The sequence below is a fragment of the Macaca fascicularis genome, chromosome 8 (assembly GCF_037993035.2).
Source record: "Macaca fascicularis isolate 582-1 chromosome 8, T2T-MFA8v1.1".
NCBI classification, from domain to species: Eukaryota; Metazoa; Chordata; class Mammalia; order Primates; family Cercopithecidae; genus Macaca; species Macaca fascicularis.
The window spans coordinates 111,808,548-111,826,137 of NC_088382.1; the positions used below are offsets into that span (position 1 = coordinate 111,808,548).

Here is a 17,590-nt window from a genome sequence, read left to right on the forward strand (position 1 = left end):
GATAGATGTAGGTTTCATAGGATGCAGCATCATCTCATGACCCCCTCTCTCCCAGGAAACCTGCTCTCCAGATCTGATTGTGCAAACACCCACATCTTGTCCTGACCAGAGATACTGCCCTCCTCACATTGAGAAGGGCGCCTCCACATACCCAGGGCCAAAGGACCTCACATGACCCATTCTGGGACAACAGACAGGTGCTAGTGCATCCTGCTCTATCTCCAGCTCTTCTCAGAATAGGCTGGAGGATTAGTGCTGTCTGACATTTCTGACCCTCCCCTCTCCACCCAACTGGTGGATTAGCAAATATCAAAGTCACAGGTATTCATGACTAGTCCAAGCCACCTGATACTTCGAAAAGGTGTGTGGTTTTGTCGGTTGTTTCATAACTGCTTGGGATCCGTTTATGGAAAGAGGCTCTTCCTCTTTCAGTTGGTACCAAAACAAGAGTTTCCCCTTGATATCATCCCCTAGACTTTCATCTTTGTACAGCCAGTCAGGGGAAAATTCCTCCAAGGGCTCCTACTATAATTTTGCCATCCTAAAGGGCCAGGGCTGAGCACATATATCTTCTGTGTCCGAAGGTATCTCTCCTGCCGGACACCAAGCTCCTCTGGAAACAGAATCTTCTGTCTTGAAAATCTGCATCCTCAGTTCCCTCCGTGAAGGAGCAGGCTCTGAGAAACCAGTGGTTCAAGGGCTCCACCATGAGGAAAGCAGGAAACAAGCCCTCAAGCAAGACATTTCTGTCATTTTCAAAAGCAGGTGCTACTCACAGGAAGGCCAAGCCCAGAGATGGGGAATGGGGACGAGGGAAGCAGCCAGGTCATGGCTCTGGCCTGTCTGGTGAGGAAAGGGACTCGGCACAGTGTCTCTCCTGTCCCCTCATCTGCCCCGCCTTTTGCTTCTCCTGGCCCCAGAGAAGGCAGAAGGCCACAACAGCTTCTGTTGGCTTTCTCCCCACTCCATTCAGGGCACATGGGGGCTACTGACTCTGAGCTCTATATTGGTAGCAGCTGGAGATGCTAAAGCTACTCTTCCCTCTCGGATAATTAGATGCAATTAGCTTTGCTAAATTCTCCCATCAGCCCTGCCCACTAAAGTCCTCACTGACTGTAATAGCATTGCCTACCAGCTGCTGCAGTGTCTGACCCTCACATCTGCTGGCTTCTCCCCTGGAGCCAGATCACTCCTGCAGCTACCAGCTCTCACCACCCACACCCCCATCCCAGGCCACCAACCCTTTGAGATGGGTTGGAACTCTGTGCCAATTAGAGGTGACTGGGGGATTCTGGGGAAAGCATAAGCTTTGGAATCAGTTAGAACTGGGACAGAAATCTGGATCTATCTGTATCACTTTAAACGAGGAGCAGAACTGCTCTGAAACTCATCTCGAAAATGAGAGAAATGTTTTATTTCCTTTTCTCATTTATGTTTCGACCCCACTCTGCGGGCAGACATTGTGTCTGTTCTGTTCATGGTTTTATTTCCAGTACCTAACACAGTGCCTGGCACTTAGAAGATAATAAATATTTGTGGCGGGAAGGAGGAAAAAGACACTTTCCCAATAGGATTAAGAGCACTAAATGAGATAACATGTGTAAGAATCTGGGTTACACATGTTCAATAAATGATGGTTTCTAACCAGCAGCTTATTTTGATTACATGACACCAGTCTTCTTGATTCAATTAATTATGATTGTCACCTCATCCATTCATTCACTGAAGAAATACTGAGCATCTGTTACAAGTCACGCAGGACAATAAAAATGTAAAGAGCATGGTCCCTACCTTAAACTAGTTCAATTACAATTTCAGTACACCATATGCCACAGCAGTCATAAGTACAGAGAGCCATGAGCATGCAGAGACTAGCCAGGAAGGAAGGCAGAAGCAGGGAAAAATCTGGAGGTGGAAAAAAACTTTCTATGTTGAAGTCTGGTGCCCATTGACAAAGCTGAGTCCCTGGAAATGAGTAGATGATGAATTTTATCACACACAAAAGATATGCTTGGAATAATTTTTTACCAATCTCTTTCCTTAGAGATGTATCTGGATGTTGCCGTTAGCTGGTTAGACTGTCTCTTGGAGAACTGTATGAAGGGCAGTCCAAGTTCTCTGAGACTTTTGGCTCCAATAGACCCAAACCACCAGACAGCAGGAATTAGAAACGGGTGCTACGTATGGTCTATGTATTAGTCCGTTCTTGCACTGCTATAAAGAAACTGAGACTGGGTAATTTATAAAGAAAAGAGGTTTAATTGACTCACAGTTCCTCAGGTTGTACAGGTAGCATGGCTCGGGAGGCCTCAGGAAACTTTCAATCACAGCGGAAGGTGAAGGGGAAGCAGGCATGTCTTTCATGGCCGGAGTAGGAGGCAGAGAGCAAAGCGGGAGGTGCTACACACTTTTAAACAATCAGATCTCGTGAGAACTCACTCACTATCATGAGAACAGCAAGGGAGAAGTTGACCCCTTGATCCAATCACCTCCCAACAGGCCCCTCCTCTAACTGGAGATTACAAATCAACATGAGATTTGGGCGGGTCCACAAATCCGAAACATATCGGTCTGGAATTTAAATAAATTGAAGCAAGCATATCTTTATTTGCCACCACTTTATTACCCTAAGTTCTGGGCAAGACTTCTTGGAAAACTCCTCTAAACCCTTTGAGCAACATCTAACATTTTACACAGTAGACCACATGATGTGTTCTCAGGTTTCCAAAATTTGTCATAAGCAACCACTGGCTGGACACGCCATTGTGAGTTTCACCTGTAATATTTCTTTTCTTAACGCTTTTAAATTACTTTTTTACTTAAAAAAAAAAAAAAAAAAAAAAAACTTTTCAAGGTCAGGCGTGGTGGCTCACGCCTGTAACCGCAGCACTTTGGGAGGCCAAGGTGGGCAGATCACTTGAGGTCAGGAGTTCGAGACCAGCTGGCCAACATGGTGAAACCCTGTCTCTACTAAAAATACAAAAAATTAGCCAGGCATGGTGGTGTGTGCCTGCAATTCCAGCTACTTGGGAGGGTGAGGCAGGAGAATCACTTGAACCCGGGAAGCAGAGAGCCGGGATCAGTGAGCCGAGATCACACCACTGTACTCCAGACTGGGTGAAAGAGCAAGACTCCATCTCAAAAAAACAAAACAAAACAAAACAACAACAAAAAAAAACTTCACAGAGGATTTTCCAAATGTAATTAGCAAACAAGTATCAACTGCCCTTGCAGTCTCGATGTCTTCAAACATTATTGCCATTCCAGTCATGAACTGATGCTCAAACACAATTCTCAGCAAGCCATGACGCATGACCTTGAGATGGACAAATGCAGCTCTAAACTGACACCTGCCAATGGAGTGTGTTATGGAGGGTGTGTAGGTCTAAGGGATCATATCCCACCAAAAATTGTCTTGACTTCCACCAGCTGTAACAATAGAAATGTAGGTGCATTCAGTGAAAAGATGATGCAATTTAAACCATGATGCCTGAGTTAGGGTCATGCCTCTACCCCTTACTAGTTGTGTGACTTTGGACAAGAAACTTAACTTCTCTGAGCTTCAAGTCCCAAATATCATTGTTATCATAATAATAATATTATTATGACAGCAATTTCTCATAAAATTGGTGAGCCAATGAAATGATTGCAATGGTATGACTGCAAAATCACCTTGTAAACCCTAAAGTATGTATAAATATTTATTAATTTCTGAGATCAGATGATATCGGGCACGTTCAGGGTGGTATGGTCGTAGACTATTAATTTCCTGAGAAATAAATCCTCAAGATACAGTGAAGCTTACACTTTTACTGTCAGAACTTGGACATTATCATTATTGATGAGAGAGTATAAAGAACATAGCCTTTGACCATTACTCAGACAATTGAGTAAGCGACTGGAGAATGCTTCTCACCCCTTCTTTCTATGATGTGTAAACATGCTAAGCTGGAGAAATGATCAGAGAACAGGAGATGTGGTTGTGAGAGTTGGCACAGGAGCAGAAAGCCCAGATGCGCAATGAGTGCTATCCTGCCATAAGCACATCACCTAGCAAGGTCCCATAAAACCAGGACAACTCTTTCCTTCACATGGTGGATCTTCACTGCACCTCAACCCAGCCAGTTTTAACAAGTCAGTACCACCCCCAGCTATCTACAGTTGCCTCACCATAGTCCTGATAGTGCTGTACATGGCCCCATTCCTGTCCCAGCCTCACTTGTCTACCCCTCCCAAATGCTGGCCCTGAGCCTTTGGGTAATCCCTGCTCCAAAAGCAGTCAGTCGGTGTCTCCCTCTACTGGCCTTATGTTACCTGAAACAGGGCATTGCCCTGGGAACTCTTCCCATGTTGCCTTCGGAAAGAAAGCTTTTATTTTCTCATACCCCATGGACCTCTCAGGTATGTGGGGAAAGTTGCGCTGGAGTCCTCTGATCCCACTGACACCTCTAGACCATAGACACCCCATTCTTTTGTTACAACCCTGCTCTTTTAAGACTCACAACTCAGCTATACCTCCCTCTCCTACTCCTCATCTTGTCCTCCTGACAGTACCTCTCTTTCACTGAAGACTTAAATACTTGGCTCTCAGGATCCACCCAAGATGCAAAACCCTGGACTCAGCTCCCTGATGTTCTCATCACTAATGAACCCACCCGCTTCCCCAGCATCAAACCCCAGCCTCCTTCTCCCACACTTACCATGTTCTGAATCACCAATTCTAGCACCTCACTCTGACCACAATCTCCTCCCTTTCCAGAGCACTTGTTCACCTACTCCCCCCATCACAGTTCTTAGACTTAATCAAGACCCCCAAGTCCTCTCATTCATCTACTTTCTCCCAATCCATGAGCTTCTTCTCTTCATGTCTCTCTAGCCAGCTAAGATTCCAGAGTCCATCATATTACTAGTAGTGGCATTCCTATTAATAGCCCTAACTCTGTTCCTCATCTACATTTTACCATACATACATATATTTTACCATACATAGAAAAATCCAGGAAAATCCCATTTTGAATGCAACAATCCAGTTTTTACATATTTGTACCCTAGCTGCTGCTAGAGAAAAACCATACACTAAGGTAAACTGAATCTACTATGATCTCCATCCTCCACAATTGCTTCTTCACACCTTCCCTTGCTGCCCCTACCCCCACTTCCCAAGGAGGTGACCTTATCATCTCTTTCACAGAGAAATTAAGTCAACAAACAACAAGTTTACAATGTCTCTTCACTAAACTACAGACATACCCCATCACTATCCATTCACCTTCCCTGGCTTCCCTCCTGCTACAATAGGGGAAGTGTCTGAGGTCAAGCCCTCCACCTGCGCTTTCCCACCTTCTCAGGAGGCTTACATTACCTTCTCACACCTCTCTTCTTACCTTTGCCAAGATTGTCTTAATGAATTCTTATCTCAAGAATTTTTCTCAGTCGGGCACAGTGGCTCACGCCTGTAATCTCAGCGCTTTAGGAGGCTGAGTCTGGCAGATCACGAGGTCAAGAGATAGAGACCATCCTGACCAACGTGGTGAAACCTCATCTCTACTAAAAATACAAATTAGCTGGGCGTGGTGGTGCATGCCTGTAGTCCCAGCTACTCGGGAGGCTGAGGCAGGAGAATCGCTTGAATCCAGGAGGTGGAGGTTGCAGTGGGCCGAGATCGTGCCACTGCATTCCAGCCTGGCGACAGAGCGAGACTCTGTCTCAAAAAAAAAAAAGAAAAAGAAAGAAAAAAGAAATTTTCTCAATTCCAACCTTATTTTGGGGGTTTACAATCAGCCTGCTTTTTCAGTCCTGCAGGGTACTTAATTTTTTGTCTCTTGATTTCCTTTTGGTTTTTCTTACAAACTTACTAATTGTTTCCCGAGCTCATCTCTTTCTTGTATTTCTTTGAGGAAAGTACCAATAATTTCCAGCACTCTTTGTGACATGTCTTCTATATGTCCTCCGGATCCATTTTCCACCCTCCTCCTGGAGGCTGATCTGTAAGGATGGCATCAAGTTCCCTTGCCCTCTTGTGCCTAGTTGGTTTTGGCTAATGGGGAGCCATTGAAGGAGAGAGGAGGCAAGAGGAACAAGGTGAGAGTATTTATTTTCTGGCTCTTTCTCAGCAAAGTTGCCTTAGGCTTGCTGTCTCCTTTAAATAAAGATCACATCTTATCAGTAATTCTCTCCCTCTGGTTTAACTGCTCCCTCAAGCTTAACTCCTTGAATGCAGGGGTGGTTACAGCCCTGTAATTAATTGGCAGCCCCATGCACTACACTATTTCCAATGGTTTCCTGTCCATAACTTTCTAAATTGTCCTTTTGCCAAACTTCTTTTGAATTACCCTAACTTGAATTGCCATCTGTTTCTTGCTGACCCTGATACTCACATAAACACCCGGATTATTTCCACTTACTTTTTTTTTTTTTTTTCTTCCAGGGATCAACTTCTGTTTTAACTAGAATCCTTTTGGTTGAAAATCAAGAAACATAATTTGACCTATCTTAGGCCAAAAGTAGCATTTATTACCTTGAAAATGAAACAACGCAAAGAACACAGTTGAGCCTCAGAGAGTTTAGAACTAGGACTCTCTCTAGCTTGTCTTTAGAATAAAAGTAGTTCTCTTTCTTCAGTTTCAACTAGGAAAACCCTAGGTAAGGACCTGGCCCAGTCTGGATCACATGCTTAAGCCTGTGCCCAGACAGAAGCAGTGCCTACTAGCGGATTGGCAGCCCTGGGAGAACCGCATGGTGGGAATGAGAGCAGCAGTCCCCAAAATTAAATGGCTGTTAGTCCCAGATATTTTCAATCACTCCCTGATTGTAATGACTCCACAGCAGAAAAAACACATGGGAATTTATATCTACTGCTAACTTCTTAAGTTCTAGATTTGGGGCTCTTATATTGTCTAAGTTTTCTACAAACTCTGAGAATACCTCTATGTGTGCAAAGTCCACAAAGATATGGTCACCTCTTTGGGAAACAGGGGTAGAGGTAGAGAGAGGAGGTGTGAAAAAGCAATTGTGCACAACGGAGGTCAAGTTTACCAGGAAATTGTAGTCGGATTTCCAGATAGTGCTGAGATAGGGAAATCATGAATTCGTAGAGAATCTAACTGCCTCGTTGTATGACTTTTCTTCTAGCAGCATTTGGCTGCTGGGGTGCAAATACTGGAAAAACTAACTTGTTTCATTCAAAACGGACGTGAGGGTTTTTCTAAATTTTTCTATGTATGGTAAAAAGCAGATAAGGGACAGCGTTGAGGGTACTGGTATGAGTGCTACTACTAGTAATATGATGTTTGTAGAATCTCAGCTGGAAACAAAGAAACATGAAGAGAGGCTTATGGATTGGGAGAAAGACAGGTGAGAGAACTGGGGATCTCATTTAATGTAAAAACTGTGGTCGGGGTGACAGTTGAACAAACCAGTATGTATTTATCTGCAGACACAAATAGTAAATATATACATTCCTTTATTAGGGTAGCCCTTGCACTTCCTCAAAAAGGAAATGGACAAAATGATGAAGCTATGATGGTTTATTTCAACATACTGAACCAAAAAAATAAGAAAACTAATTTATTTGGAAAAGAAACAAATTCTGTACACGCAGGGTTGGCTTGATTGACGATAATGTATTTCAGCAAAAAAAAAAAGAAATTTAGATAGACTACACATAATAAAACTTTCTATGTACACAGTAAATAGTAAATACTTTGGTAAATGACCAGACATTTGAAAAAATGAAAACACAGTTGTAAAACAAAGTACGTAAGAATATTGTGACCTTATTTAACTGTACAAAAAGCAATCATTCTCTCCAGTTTTCCATTTTCACTTACATTTTCTTTAACAGGATTAAGCCCCAAATTGAAGGGATTAAATCCTTTCTTCCTAATCCCTCGCGAATATCAGATTCTCTTTCAAATCTTTAACTGTTTACAAAGGAGCAGAGCACTTAAAGGGAAATGGTGGGAAACAAAGAGATTTCAATTCTGTGCCACTCATCCAGATTCTAATGGGGAATATTTCCCAAGTCCACTATCAATTCACTCAACTTGGTTGAAAAACATAATACCTGATTGTAGGACTAATTTGGTTTTTATTTAGCCCATCTGCAGCTTTAGCATTAAAAATCAGGTCCTGACATTAGCCCTTAGCTCAATATCTACAAATGAAATTTGGGAATTATATGACAGTGATATTAGCATATTTAAATGTAAAATGCAAAATGATTAATTTTTAAATATGCAAACTGCTACATTTTCTCAATAATCAATTCATGCACAAATAAAAAATGGCAATAGAAAAAGCAGAAAAATATGGATGTTTCTAAATGAGACAATTATAAAAATTTCATATATTAATATCAAGACAAGACTGGGGTCAGCTTACATTGTAAGAAAAACTATTACTGTATATGACTGGACAGCAAAACCCAGTCCTGTCTAAAAGCAATGGATCAAACTGTCTTCTCAAGTCCTTCCTGGCCATATTTCTATGTGCTACAATGAAACATTTTTAATAAATGCAATCTATCATAGAACTACAAGTTTTTATATTCCTAAATAATGAACTTAACTTTATTATAGCAATGATTTAAATACATGTGCTGTAAAAAAGAGAAAACAGTTGTAAACACACTCTTAATTTTTTTCTTTACCTGCAAGATATTTTTAAAAGATTACACAACTTCTTGATTCTTTAAGAACTAAGAACCAAAGTATTGAACATAATAAATAAATGTGCAACCTGGAGGCCTGGAAAAAGAGACAGAATACCAAATAACAAACCAGTGCATTAAAAATCCAGTATGTCAGTATTAAGACTTCTTCATCCAAATCCAGTTAGGTTTATTGCTATTATAAATAAGCTTCACATTAAGGCATCAGTCATTACCTACGAAAAAGATTTAGATTCAAAACAAGGAATATACACTGTACAACTTTTTTTCTCTCATTCTGATGTCATTACAGATATTATCAGTTTTAAATGTTAAGTTTTTGTATGGCAATATATAAATATCTTTAAACATATTACCTGAATATAGTTCAAATGTTTCTCTATATTTTGATACTTTAATTAATGTATATATTTAAAGTATATTCAATTAATGAGGAAACAGACAAAAGCAAATCAACATAGATGGCAAAGGACTAAATATGAGACATTACAACCTCTAAAAAAAAATACTGTACAGTGACGATGAGCAGATCTTGGCCAAGTCATTTAACTTCCCTGAGCCTCATTCTTTCCATCTGTAATATTTCAATTACAGTTGTTCTGTCAAGCTGTTTTGAGATCAAATGAGATGATGTAAAAACACCTAGCAAACTGTGAAGCAATGCAAAAATTAATGGTATTATCGTAGGCCAAAAGATCTCAAGTTTCCGACAGTCTCTCTAACAAATAAAGTTATGGCCTGCTCCTTTTGCATTCACTTGAGAACTCCCAGTTTTGATTAGATTGTTATGGAAAGAATGGAGCCAAAATTTATGCAAAGATAAAATCTCTAAGTTTTAGCATTCAGAACTGTATAAAGTACAGTTTGTTGGGAGTGGGAAACAACTGCTTGAAGGGGTATACAGAACACCAAATAATAATGTATTCAAAATTCAGTATTTCAGTATTAAGACTTCTTCACCCAAAGACAGGTTTAACTTTAACTAGGCTCAGGCTACCTCTTGATACTTACTAAAAACAAATAGGGGCAGACTTCTCAAAAACCTTGGTTCCCGGCCTTTCATCAGTCTCTTCTAGAGAAACCTCCTTTTCCCTCATCATTGGCTAGCATGTAGCATAGTCACATTAAAAGAACTATCTCTTAACAACAGCTCAAGAGTTATAAAACCATAAAGAAACACAGCCAAAGTCAATTGCTGGTACATTATTCAGCCTGGCATAAATTTGAAATGATTCAATAATCCCTACCATGTTCTCCCTTTCTCAGTCCATAAGCCCTTCATCTACGTATAAATGGTTCTGGGCCAGCTTTTTCCAATCTTTGTTCTGAGGAACACTAGCTGGGTGAGATGTTAACAGGTAAAAAACATCTGTGTTAAGTATGCTGGGAATATGCAGGGCGAGATAAATTTATGTACCACACTGAACTGCTCAGTCTTTGATGTACTGACTGTACTTGCTAAACAGCATTTCCCAAACTCATCTGACCATAGAATCCCATTTTTCCCCTACAAAATATCTGAAGTTCTTAGAATATTATTTGAAAATGCTATTCTGGCCTGATTCTAAACATTCCAGGGCTAAATCTGGCAATAGTTATGTTTTTAATTTCTGAAGAAGAATCATTTTTCTTACAAGGTCAACTACCATGATAACCTCCTGGTTTCCACTCCGTAAGTAGGCTTCCCAAAGCAACTAAAAACTAAATTTTCTTTACTACATACTGAGGAATTCAAAGAACTTATTCTTGCGTTAATGAGAATTAAGTTCTTTTTAAGGAGATACTTATATTCTTCCCCTAAGCATTAAAAATACAAAGATCTAATTCTAGATCCTAGGGCCTAGAATCACAATTACTTTAAGGAAAAGAAAGTATTTTATTACAACATCACTGCAATTAATATTATCAACGACATGATAATTAGTAGTGGTGCTAACAGTAGTAGTGTTGGTTAAGCATTTATTTTTGCATCCTAATCCTCATATCCACTCTATGAATGTAGGACCTACTATTACTCCCATTTTAAATATAAGTACACTGAGGTTTACCAAGATTAACTGACTAGCCAAGGATCACACATTGGAGTAAGGGCAGAACCTTAAACTCACGTCTGACCCCTCACCCCATGCTATTAACCACATAATGCCATCTTTTATTTCAGTGACAAGACAAAAGCGTTTAGGCCACACTCTTGCTGTTAAACAGGAAAATTACATAAATGCAAATTGTGTGGAATAAGTTTTGGATTTCCTTTTGAGCAAACCCCCAGTCCTTTAAAGGATATACTTTAAAAATTTTTTTAAAGCAGAGGAAAATAGACTACTATTTACCAATGACAAGTTTATAGAGTTTTAAAACAAGAGGTTTTTTAAAAATCTGCATCCAAGGTGAAGACGTTATCTGTGGTTTCTGCCATAACTGCAAAACGCTGATACTCCGAAACTCGTTTCTCAAAGAAATTTGTTTTTCCTTCTAAAGAAATGTTTTCCATAAAATCAAAAGGATTTTCTGCCTGAAAAATCTAAAAAGGAAAGAAATATCATTAGACATTCTGAACAGATCAAATTACATCCCACAATAAGAGCAAAGATGACCAAAACAGAGGTCAGGTTTCTGGAAACTTGTCTAGTCAGTTACAAGATCCCATCATTCCCCTAAGACCCTGGAGGCACTCAAGGCTGACAAATCGTAAGATGACCCAAGATCGACCACTAACCTCCTCAAGAAACTCTACTAGCATCTCTGGCATTCTCATAAATAGAAAAAAACACAACTATTTCAGGAATTGAAATATTTAATACTGCCCAATTGAAAATGTTCTCACAGCTTGAGATATCCAATACACCATGAGCATTTTTCATAGGTATTACTATTAGTCACACATACATGATACTATAAAATGTTAAATTGGCAACAATCTACTGTGGTTCTAAATATGTTTCTTAGTTAATAAGAGAACAGATAATCAACAAATTGTCATTAAGGGACCATGATCAGGGAAGACACAATAAATGTTATCCATAGTCACTAGATGTCTCCAAATAAAAAGGGGGACTATGCTAACAAGAAGCTTTTTTACTGCTTCAGAATTCAAGAAGCAAGCCCAGGCATGGTGGCTCAAGCCTGTAATCCCAGCACTTTGGGAGGCCGAGGTGGGTGGCATCACCTGAAGTCAGGAGTTCGAAACCAGCCTGACTGACATGATGAAACCCGTCTCTACTAAAAATACAAAAATTAGCTAGGCATGGTGGCAGGTGCCTGTAATCTAAGCTACTCAGGAGGCTGAGGCAGGAGAACTGCTTGAACCTGAGAGGCAGAGGTTGCAGTGAGCCGAGATCACGCCATTGCACTGCAATCTGGCTGACAGAGCAAGACTCCATCTCAAAAAAAAGAAAAAGAATTCAAGAAGCAGACTTGGAGATACAGCTTGATGGAAAGTGTGGGATATTTCAGTGATTCACAAGGGTAACAGAAGAGGATTTCTCAATTTAGGAGTATCCCAGCAAAAAATAAGAACACCACAGATAAACATATATTCAAGTAACCCAATTTTAAATATGGGCAGAGTGTCTAAATAGACAAACTGATACTTCTTTAAAGAGGATATACAAAATGAAAAGATGTTCAACATCACTATCCATTAGAGACAAGCAAATCAAGATCACAATGAGATATCACTTCATACCTACTCAAATGGCTATACTTTTTTAAAAAACAGGTAATAAGTGTTGGTGAGGATGTGGAGGAATTGGAACCCTCATACAGGGTGGGAATATAAAATTGTGCAGCTGCTTTAGAAAACAATCTGGAGTTCTTCTAATGATTAAACATGGAGTTACCATATGACCCAGCAATTTCACTCCTAGGTGTATACTTAAGAGATATGAAAATACATCCACACAAAAATCTGTACATGAACGTTCATAGTAGCATTATTCACAATAGCTCAAAAGAAGAAACAACTTAAATGCCCATCGAATGGATAAATAAAATGTGGTATATCCATACAGTGGAATATTATTTGGTCATATAAGGGAATAAAGCACTGATACATGCTACAACATGAAGGTACCATGAAAATGTTATAATAAGGAAAGAAGAGAACCACAAAAGACCACATATTATTATGATTCCATTTGTATGAAATAGAATATACAGAAGAGGCAAATCTACAGACACAAAAATTAGATTAGTGGTTGCCTAAGACAAGGTGGGTAAGAGGAGGAAAGGGGAGTGACTGACTGCTAATAGGGATAGAGTTTCTTTTTGGGGTGATAAAAATGTTCTAAAATAGGTTGTTATGATGGTTGCACAACTCTGTAACTACGCTAAAAACTATTAATTGTACATTTTAAATGGGTGAATTGCAAGCTATGTGATTTATATCTTTAAATAAAGCTTTAAATATCTATATATCTTTTTTCCAAAAACTCATATGCTGTGTGTGGCTGAGTGAAATTCTATGAAATTCCCCCATCAGAAATTGTATGCAAAAAGTGAGGGAATATTGGAGCTGTGATACACAGCAAGATACAGTGAAAGGGCACTGAACCAACAGTCACAGACTCATTGGATTTTAGAACTGAAGACTTTTCAAAAAATTAGATCTAAGTCATTCACAGCACGGACAAAGTAACCAAGACCAAACTAAATTAAATGGCTTGTTTTTGGTGTTTTTTTGGTATGTGTTTTTTTTTTTTTGAGACAGGGTTTCGGTCTTTTTGCCCAGGTTGGGGTGCAATGGCACAATCTTGGCTTACTGCAACCTGCCTCCTGGGTTTAAGCAATTCTCTCACCTCAGCCTCCTGAGTAGCTAGGATTCTAGTCACCCACCTCCATGCCCAGCTAATTGTTGTATTTTTAGTAGAGACAGGGTTTCAACATGTTGTTGGCCAGGCCGGTCTTCAACTCCTGACCCCAGGCGATCCACTCACCTCGGCCTCCCAAAGTTTTGGGATTACAGGCGTGAGCCCCTGTGCCCAGCCTTATTATTTTTATTTGTAGAGATAGGGTCTTGCTATATTGCTGAAACTAGTGTGGAACTCCTGTGTCAAGCAATCCTCCTGCCTTGGCCTCCAAAGTGCTAGGATTACAGGAGTCAGCCACAACGCCCAGCTCCTACAAGTTTTGATATATAGTAATCATATTGTCATTTACTTTATATTTTCAATTAATTTTTATTTTCATTTTAAATCTCATTTTAAAGAAGATATACGTATATGCAGAGAGAGAGAGAGAGAGAGGGAGAAAGGGTCTCACTCTGTTGCTCAGGTTAGAGTGCCGTGGCACAATCTCAGCTCACAGCAACCTCTGCCTTCCGGGTTCAAGTGACCCTCCTAGCTCAGCCTCCCGAGTAACTAGGACTACAGGCATGCCAACATGCCTGGCTAATTTTTTGTAGAAATAGGATTTCACCATGTTGCCTACGCTGTTCTCAAACTCCTAGTCTCAAGTGATTCTTCCACCTCGGCCTCCAAAGTTCTGGGATTACAGGTGTGAGCCACTGCACCTGACCTAAAGGATATATATTTTTAATCTCTAAGTAGATGAAGCTTTTGGCAATTATTAAATCAATTTCTACTTTTATTGCATTAAAAATCTAAGGCCTCTATAATTTCTGCATTTTAGAATTTATTCAGATATTTTGAAGCCTGTGGAAAAACAAAGTTTTACATTGTGTTTAGATCTTCTTCTGCAGGAGGTGGCATGTTTTACATACCTACAGTTAGCAAGTTCCCAAAAGGAAAATCAGACCCAAGGGTCAGCAGTTTTCTAATAAGCAGCAGAACATGAACATGTGGATGTGAGGATATGGTAACAGGTTAAAGAATAGCGAATTCACTATAAGGCTTAAATAAGCAAATTCATTTTCTAATAACAAAAATATTGGTAAAAGTTATGAGCAAACACAATTTCTTTTAATACACATAGTTTATAAGTTTTTTTGTTTTGTTTTGTTTTGTTTTGTTTTTGAGACGGAGTCTCACTCTGTCGCCCAGCCTGGAGTGCAGTGGCACAATCTCAGTTCACTGCAAGCTCCACCTCCCAGGTTCACGCCATTCTCCTGCCTCAGCCTCCCGAGTAGCTGGGACTATAGGTGCCCGCCACCACGCCTGGCTAATTTTTTGTATTTTTAGTAGAGATGGGGTTTCACCATGTTAGCCAGGATGGTCTCGATCTCCTGACCTTGTGATCCACCCGCCTCGGCCTCCCAAAGTGCTGGGATTACAGGCGTGAGGTTCATAAGTTTAAGAGATTATATTAACATAGTTATAATCTTGATTTCTCATTAATTAGTAAACACAGACAAGATCTTGCAACTAAAACGTTAAAATGCAGTATATCTTACCAAAAAAACCTACGCCACACTTGACTCTTTAAGTACCTGGGTGGTTATCAGAATATAATTCTGCTATATCTGCTAATACAACATCAGCAAAATAGGTAATGATTACCACAGCATCATAGATTTCATAAGGATTCTCATTAAAGACAATTTAAACTTACATTTTCACGACAAGAAATCAAAATCTGTAATTTCTAATTACCATGGTATAGTACATAGTGAATTTCTGTGTTTCACTTAAGTACAAAGTGACCATCTAGTGTGAGTTTATGTGTCTAATATTATTTTAAATGCTTTAAGTGTATCAACTCATCAACAATCCTTTGTAGTAAATATTATTACTATCTCTATTTTATAGATGAGGAAATTGAGATAGTTAAGCAACTTGCCAAAGGTCACACAGCTAGAAAGTGGTGGAACAAGGATTCAAACCCAGATAGTGTGGCTGCAGGCTCCATGTCTTAAGTAATAGGAAAATCACACGTGATGAAATTCAGGTACATTATCTCTGATAAATGACAAAAATAACTTGGATAACTCTGTTCAAAGAGTTACATTATGACAGTTAATGTCTTCCTAATAACTATTCCATATTTAAAAGTATTAATTCCCAAACTACAACATAGACACATGGAGATTTATAAGCGTGAATATACGTATGCATATTAAACCTAACCCCTTGAAAATAATCCTATTAAATATATAGCTGAAATTATTGCAAAATAATTTATTGAGCTTATTAGTTCTAATATTTTACCAGCCTCCTACTTCAGTTATTAATTTTAAATTTCAAAGGATTTTGTAAAACCTTGTTCATATGAAACAAGTCTCTGTCATGGACATTTAAAAAATAGAACAGTATGTTACAAATGCTTTCAGTAAAATATATTTTAGGGTCCTTGCTTTCCTATAATATTTTAACTAGTAGTAACACATTTTTAAACACATTACCTTTGAGAATCCAAGTTCCACAAGTAATCTGTCAGCTACAAACTCAATGTACTGTTTCATCAAAATGCAATTCATTCCAATGAGGCCAACTGGCAAGGCTTCTGTTAAAAACTCCTGGGATGAAAACAAAAACAGAATAAAGTATAAACAAAACTATAAATATGTATGTTCCAAATAGAAATAAAACTTTTGTTTTATTTCTAAGACTGATTTTGTCCAAGGAAATATATTAGGATAAATTCTTTCAATGTAGCAAATGATGTCCGTATGTTTAAAAATAGTTGGGGTATTACTATTCACATTTTTTCACATTTTCAAAGAGCCAAAATAAATGGAAATGAACTACCAAATTACTGGATTTCTTAAAGTAGCAGATATAAGACTTGGATTTGTATGCTTTCTCAATAGAAAAAAAAAAGATACTTTGTTCTAAAATATCTGGAAAAAGATTCAAAGATGATCATCATAAAGAACATGACCATGGAAGGGAGCTGGGAAAGAGAGAAAAACTCAATTAACAAAGAAAATGAGAAAAAAGAAAGAAACAGATTTGGGGGTTGGGAGATAAAATGAGCTCTAACCATACTGAAAGACTATGTAGTGGTAAAGTGTTAAGAGAAAAAATAAAAATATATTAACCACTTGGATTTAGTTCTCAAAATGACTAAAGATACCAAAGTGCCTGTTATGCCTTTTTCCTCTTCCAATATACAAACTATGCCTGTTAAACTATGCAGTGTTACCAAAAAAAAAAAAAAAAAAGTAATTTTAGAATGATAAAAACACATCGTAAGTAGAACATGTAGCTCCTTCTAGTAAGAAATCTTTACATACTCTAACTTAATTGTTACTTTTCATTAATTTACTTCTTCTTTCTATAAAAATTTGTGTATGCTTCAAGCTAGGTACCTCGCTACATTATTAAAAATACAAAACAAATAAGAAATCATCACTGTTCTCTAGTCACTAAAAATATATAAATACAAAGCTACTATAATTAGCTGATTATGGCATAAAATTTGACAGAGATCAGTAAGACAGAAAAACAGCCCTGAAACAGGTTTTAGTATACATAAAACCTTAATATATAATAAAGACTGACTGAATAAAGCAAATTGTAAACTGACATAATAATTGTAATATATCATGTACTGGCATTGTCAGATCGACCATAATAAAATTGCTGGTATTTTTATTGACCTACAAAATGACCTACAAAATTTTTATTGACTTACAAAATTTCATATGAGTCAATATAATAGTGGAACAAACATCAGAGAAAGAGAGATGTGCTAATTACACAAACTTCCTGGTTTACCTGCTCAATTTGGACAGCATCAACAATGATCTCCCTGACCCTTTCTTCTGAAGGCTTATTTACTAAGTATTGGAACATCAGGCAAGCAAAGTCACAGTGAAGTCCCTAAAAGAGAAGAAAAACGCCACTGTCAAATAACTGGTCATCAGCTATTTGCACACAGTGATGGGTCAAGCATCATATAAAGTGGTTCTAGGAATATAACGCAGAACTTCTGGAAAATGGAAGAGGGTTAATAGGACTAGGAACTTCCTTCCTTCAAATCTCATTAAATGCCAATACAATAACCTATAACAAAAACGTT

The 17,590-nt window shown here is 38.6% G+C and overlaps 1 protein-coding gene across 1 annotated transcript in view; it reads right to left on the reverse strand.

The window, feature by feature from the left end:
- Positions 1 to 7,511: 7,511 nt before the first annotated feature.
- Positions 7,512 to 17,590, reverse strand: part of RRM2B (ribonucleotide reductase regulatory TP53 inducible subunit M2B) — a 36,885-nt gene continuing 26,806 nt past the window's right edge. Inside the window, 3 exon segments of the mRNA XM_015455091.4 lie at positions 7,512 to 11,192; positions 15,969 to 16,082; positions 17,287 to 17,391. Coding sequence (XP_015310577.3) covers positions 11,040 to 11,192; positions 15,969 to 16,082; positions 17,287 to 17,391 — 372 coding nt within the window. The 3' untranslated portion in view covers positions 7,512 to 11,039.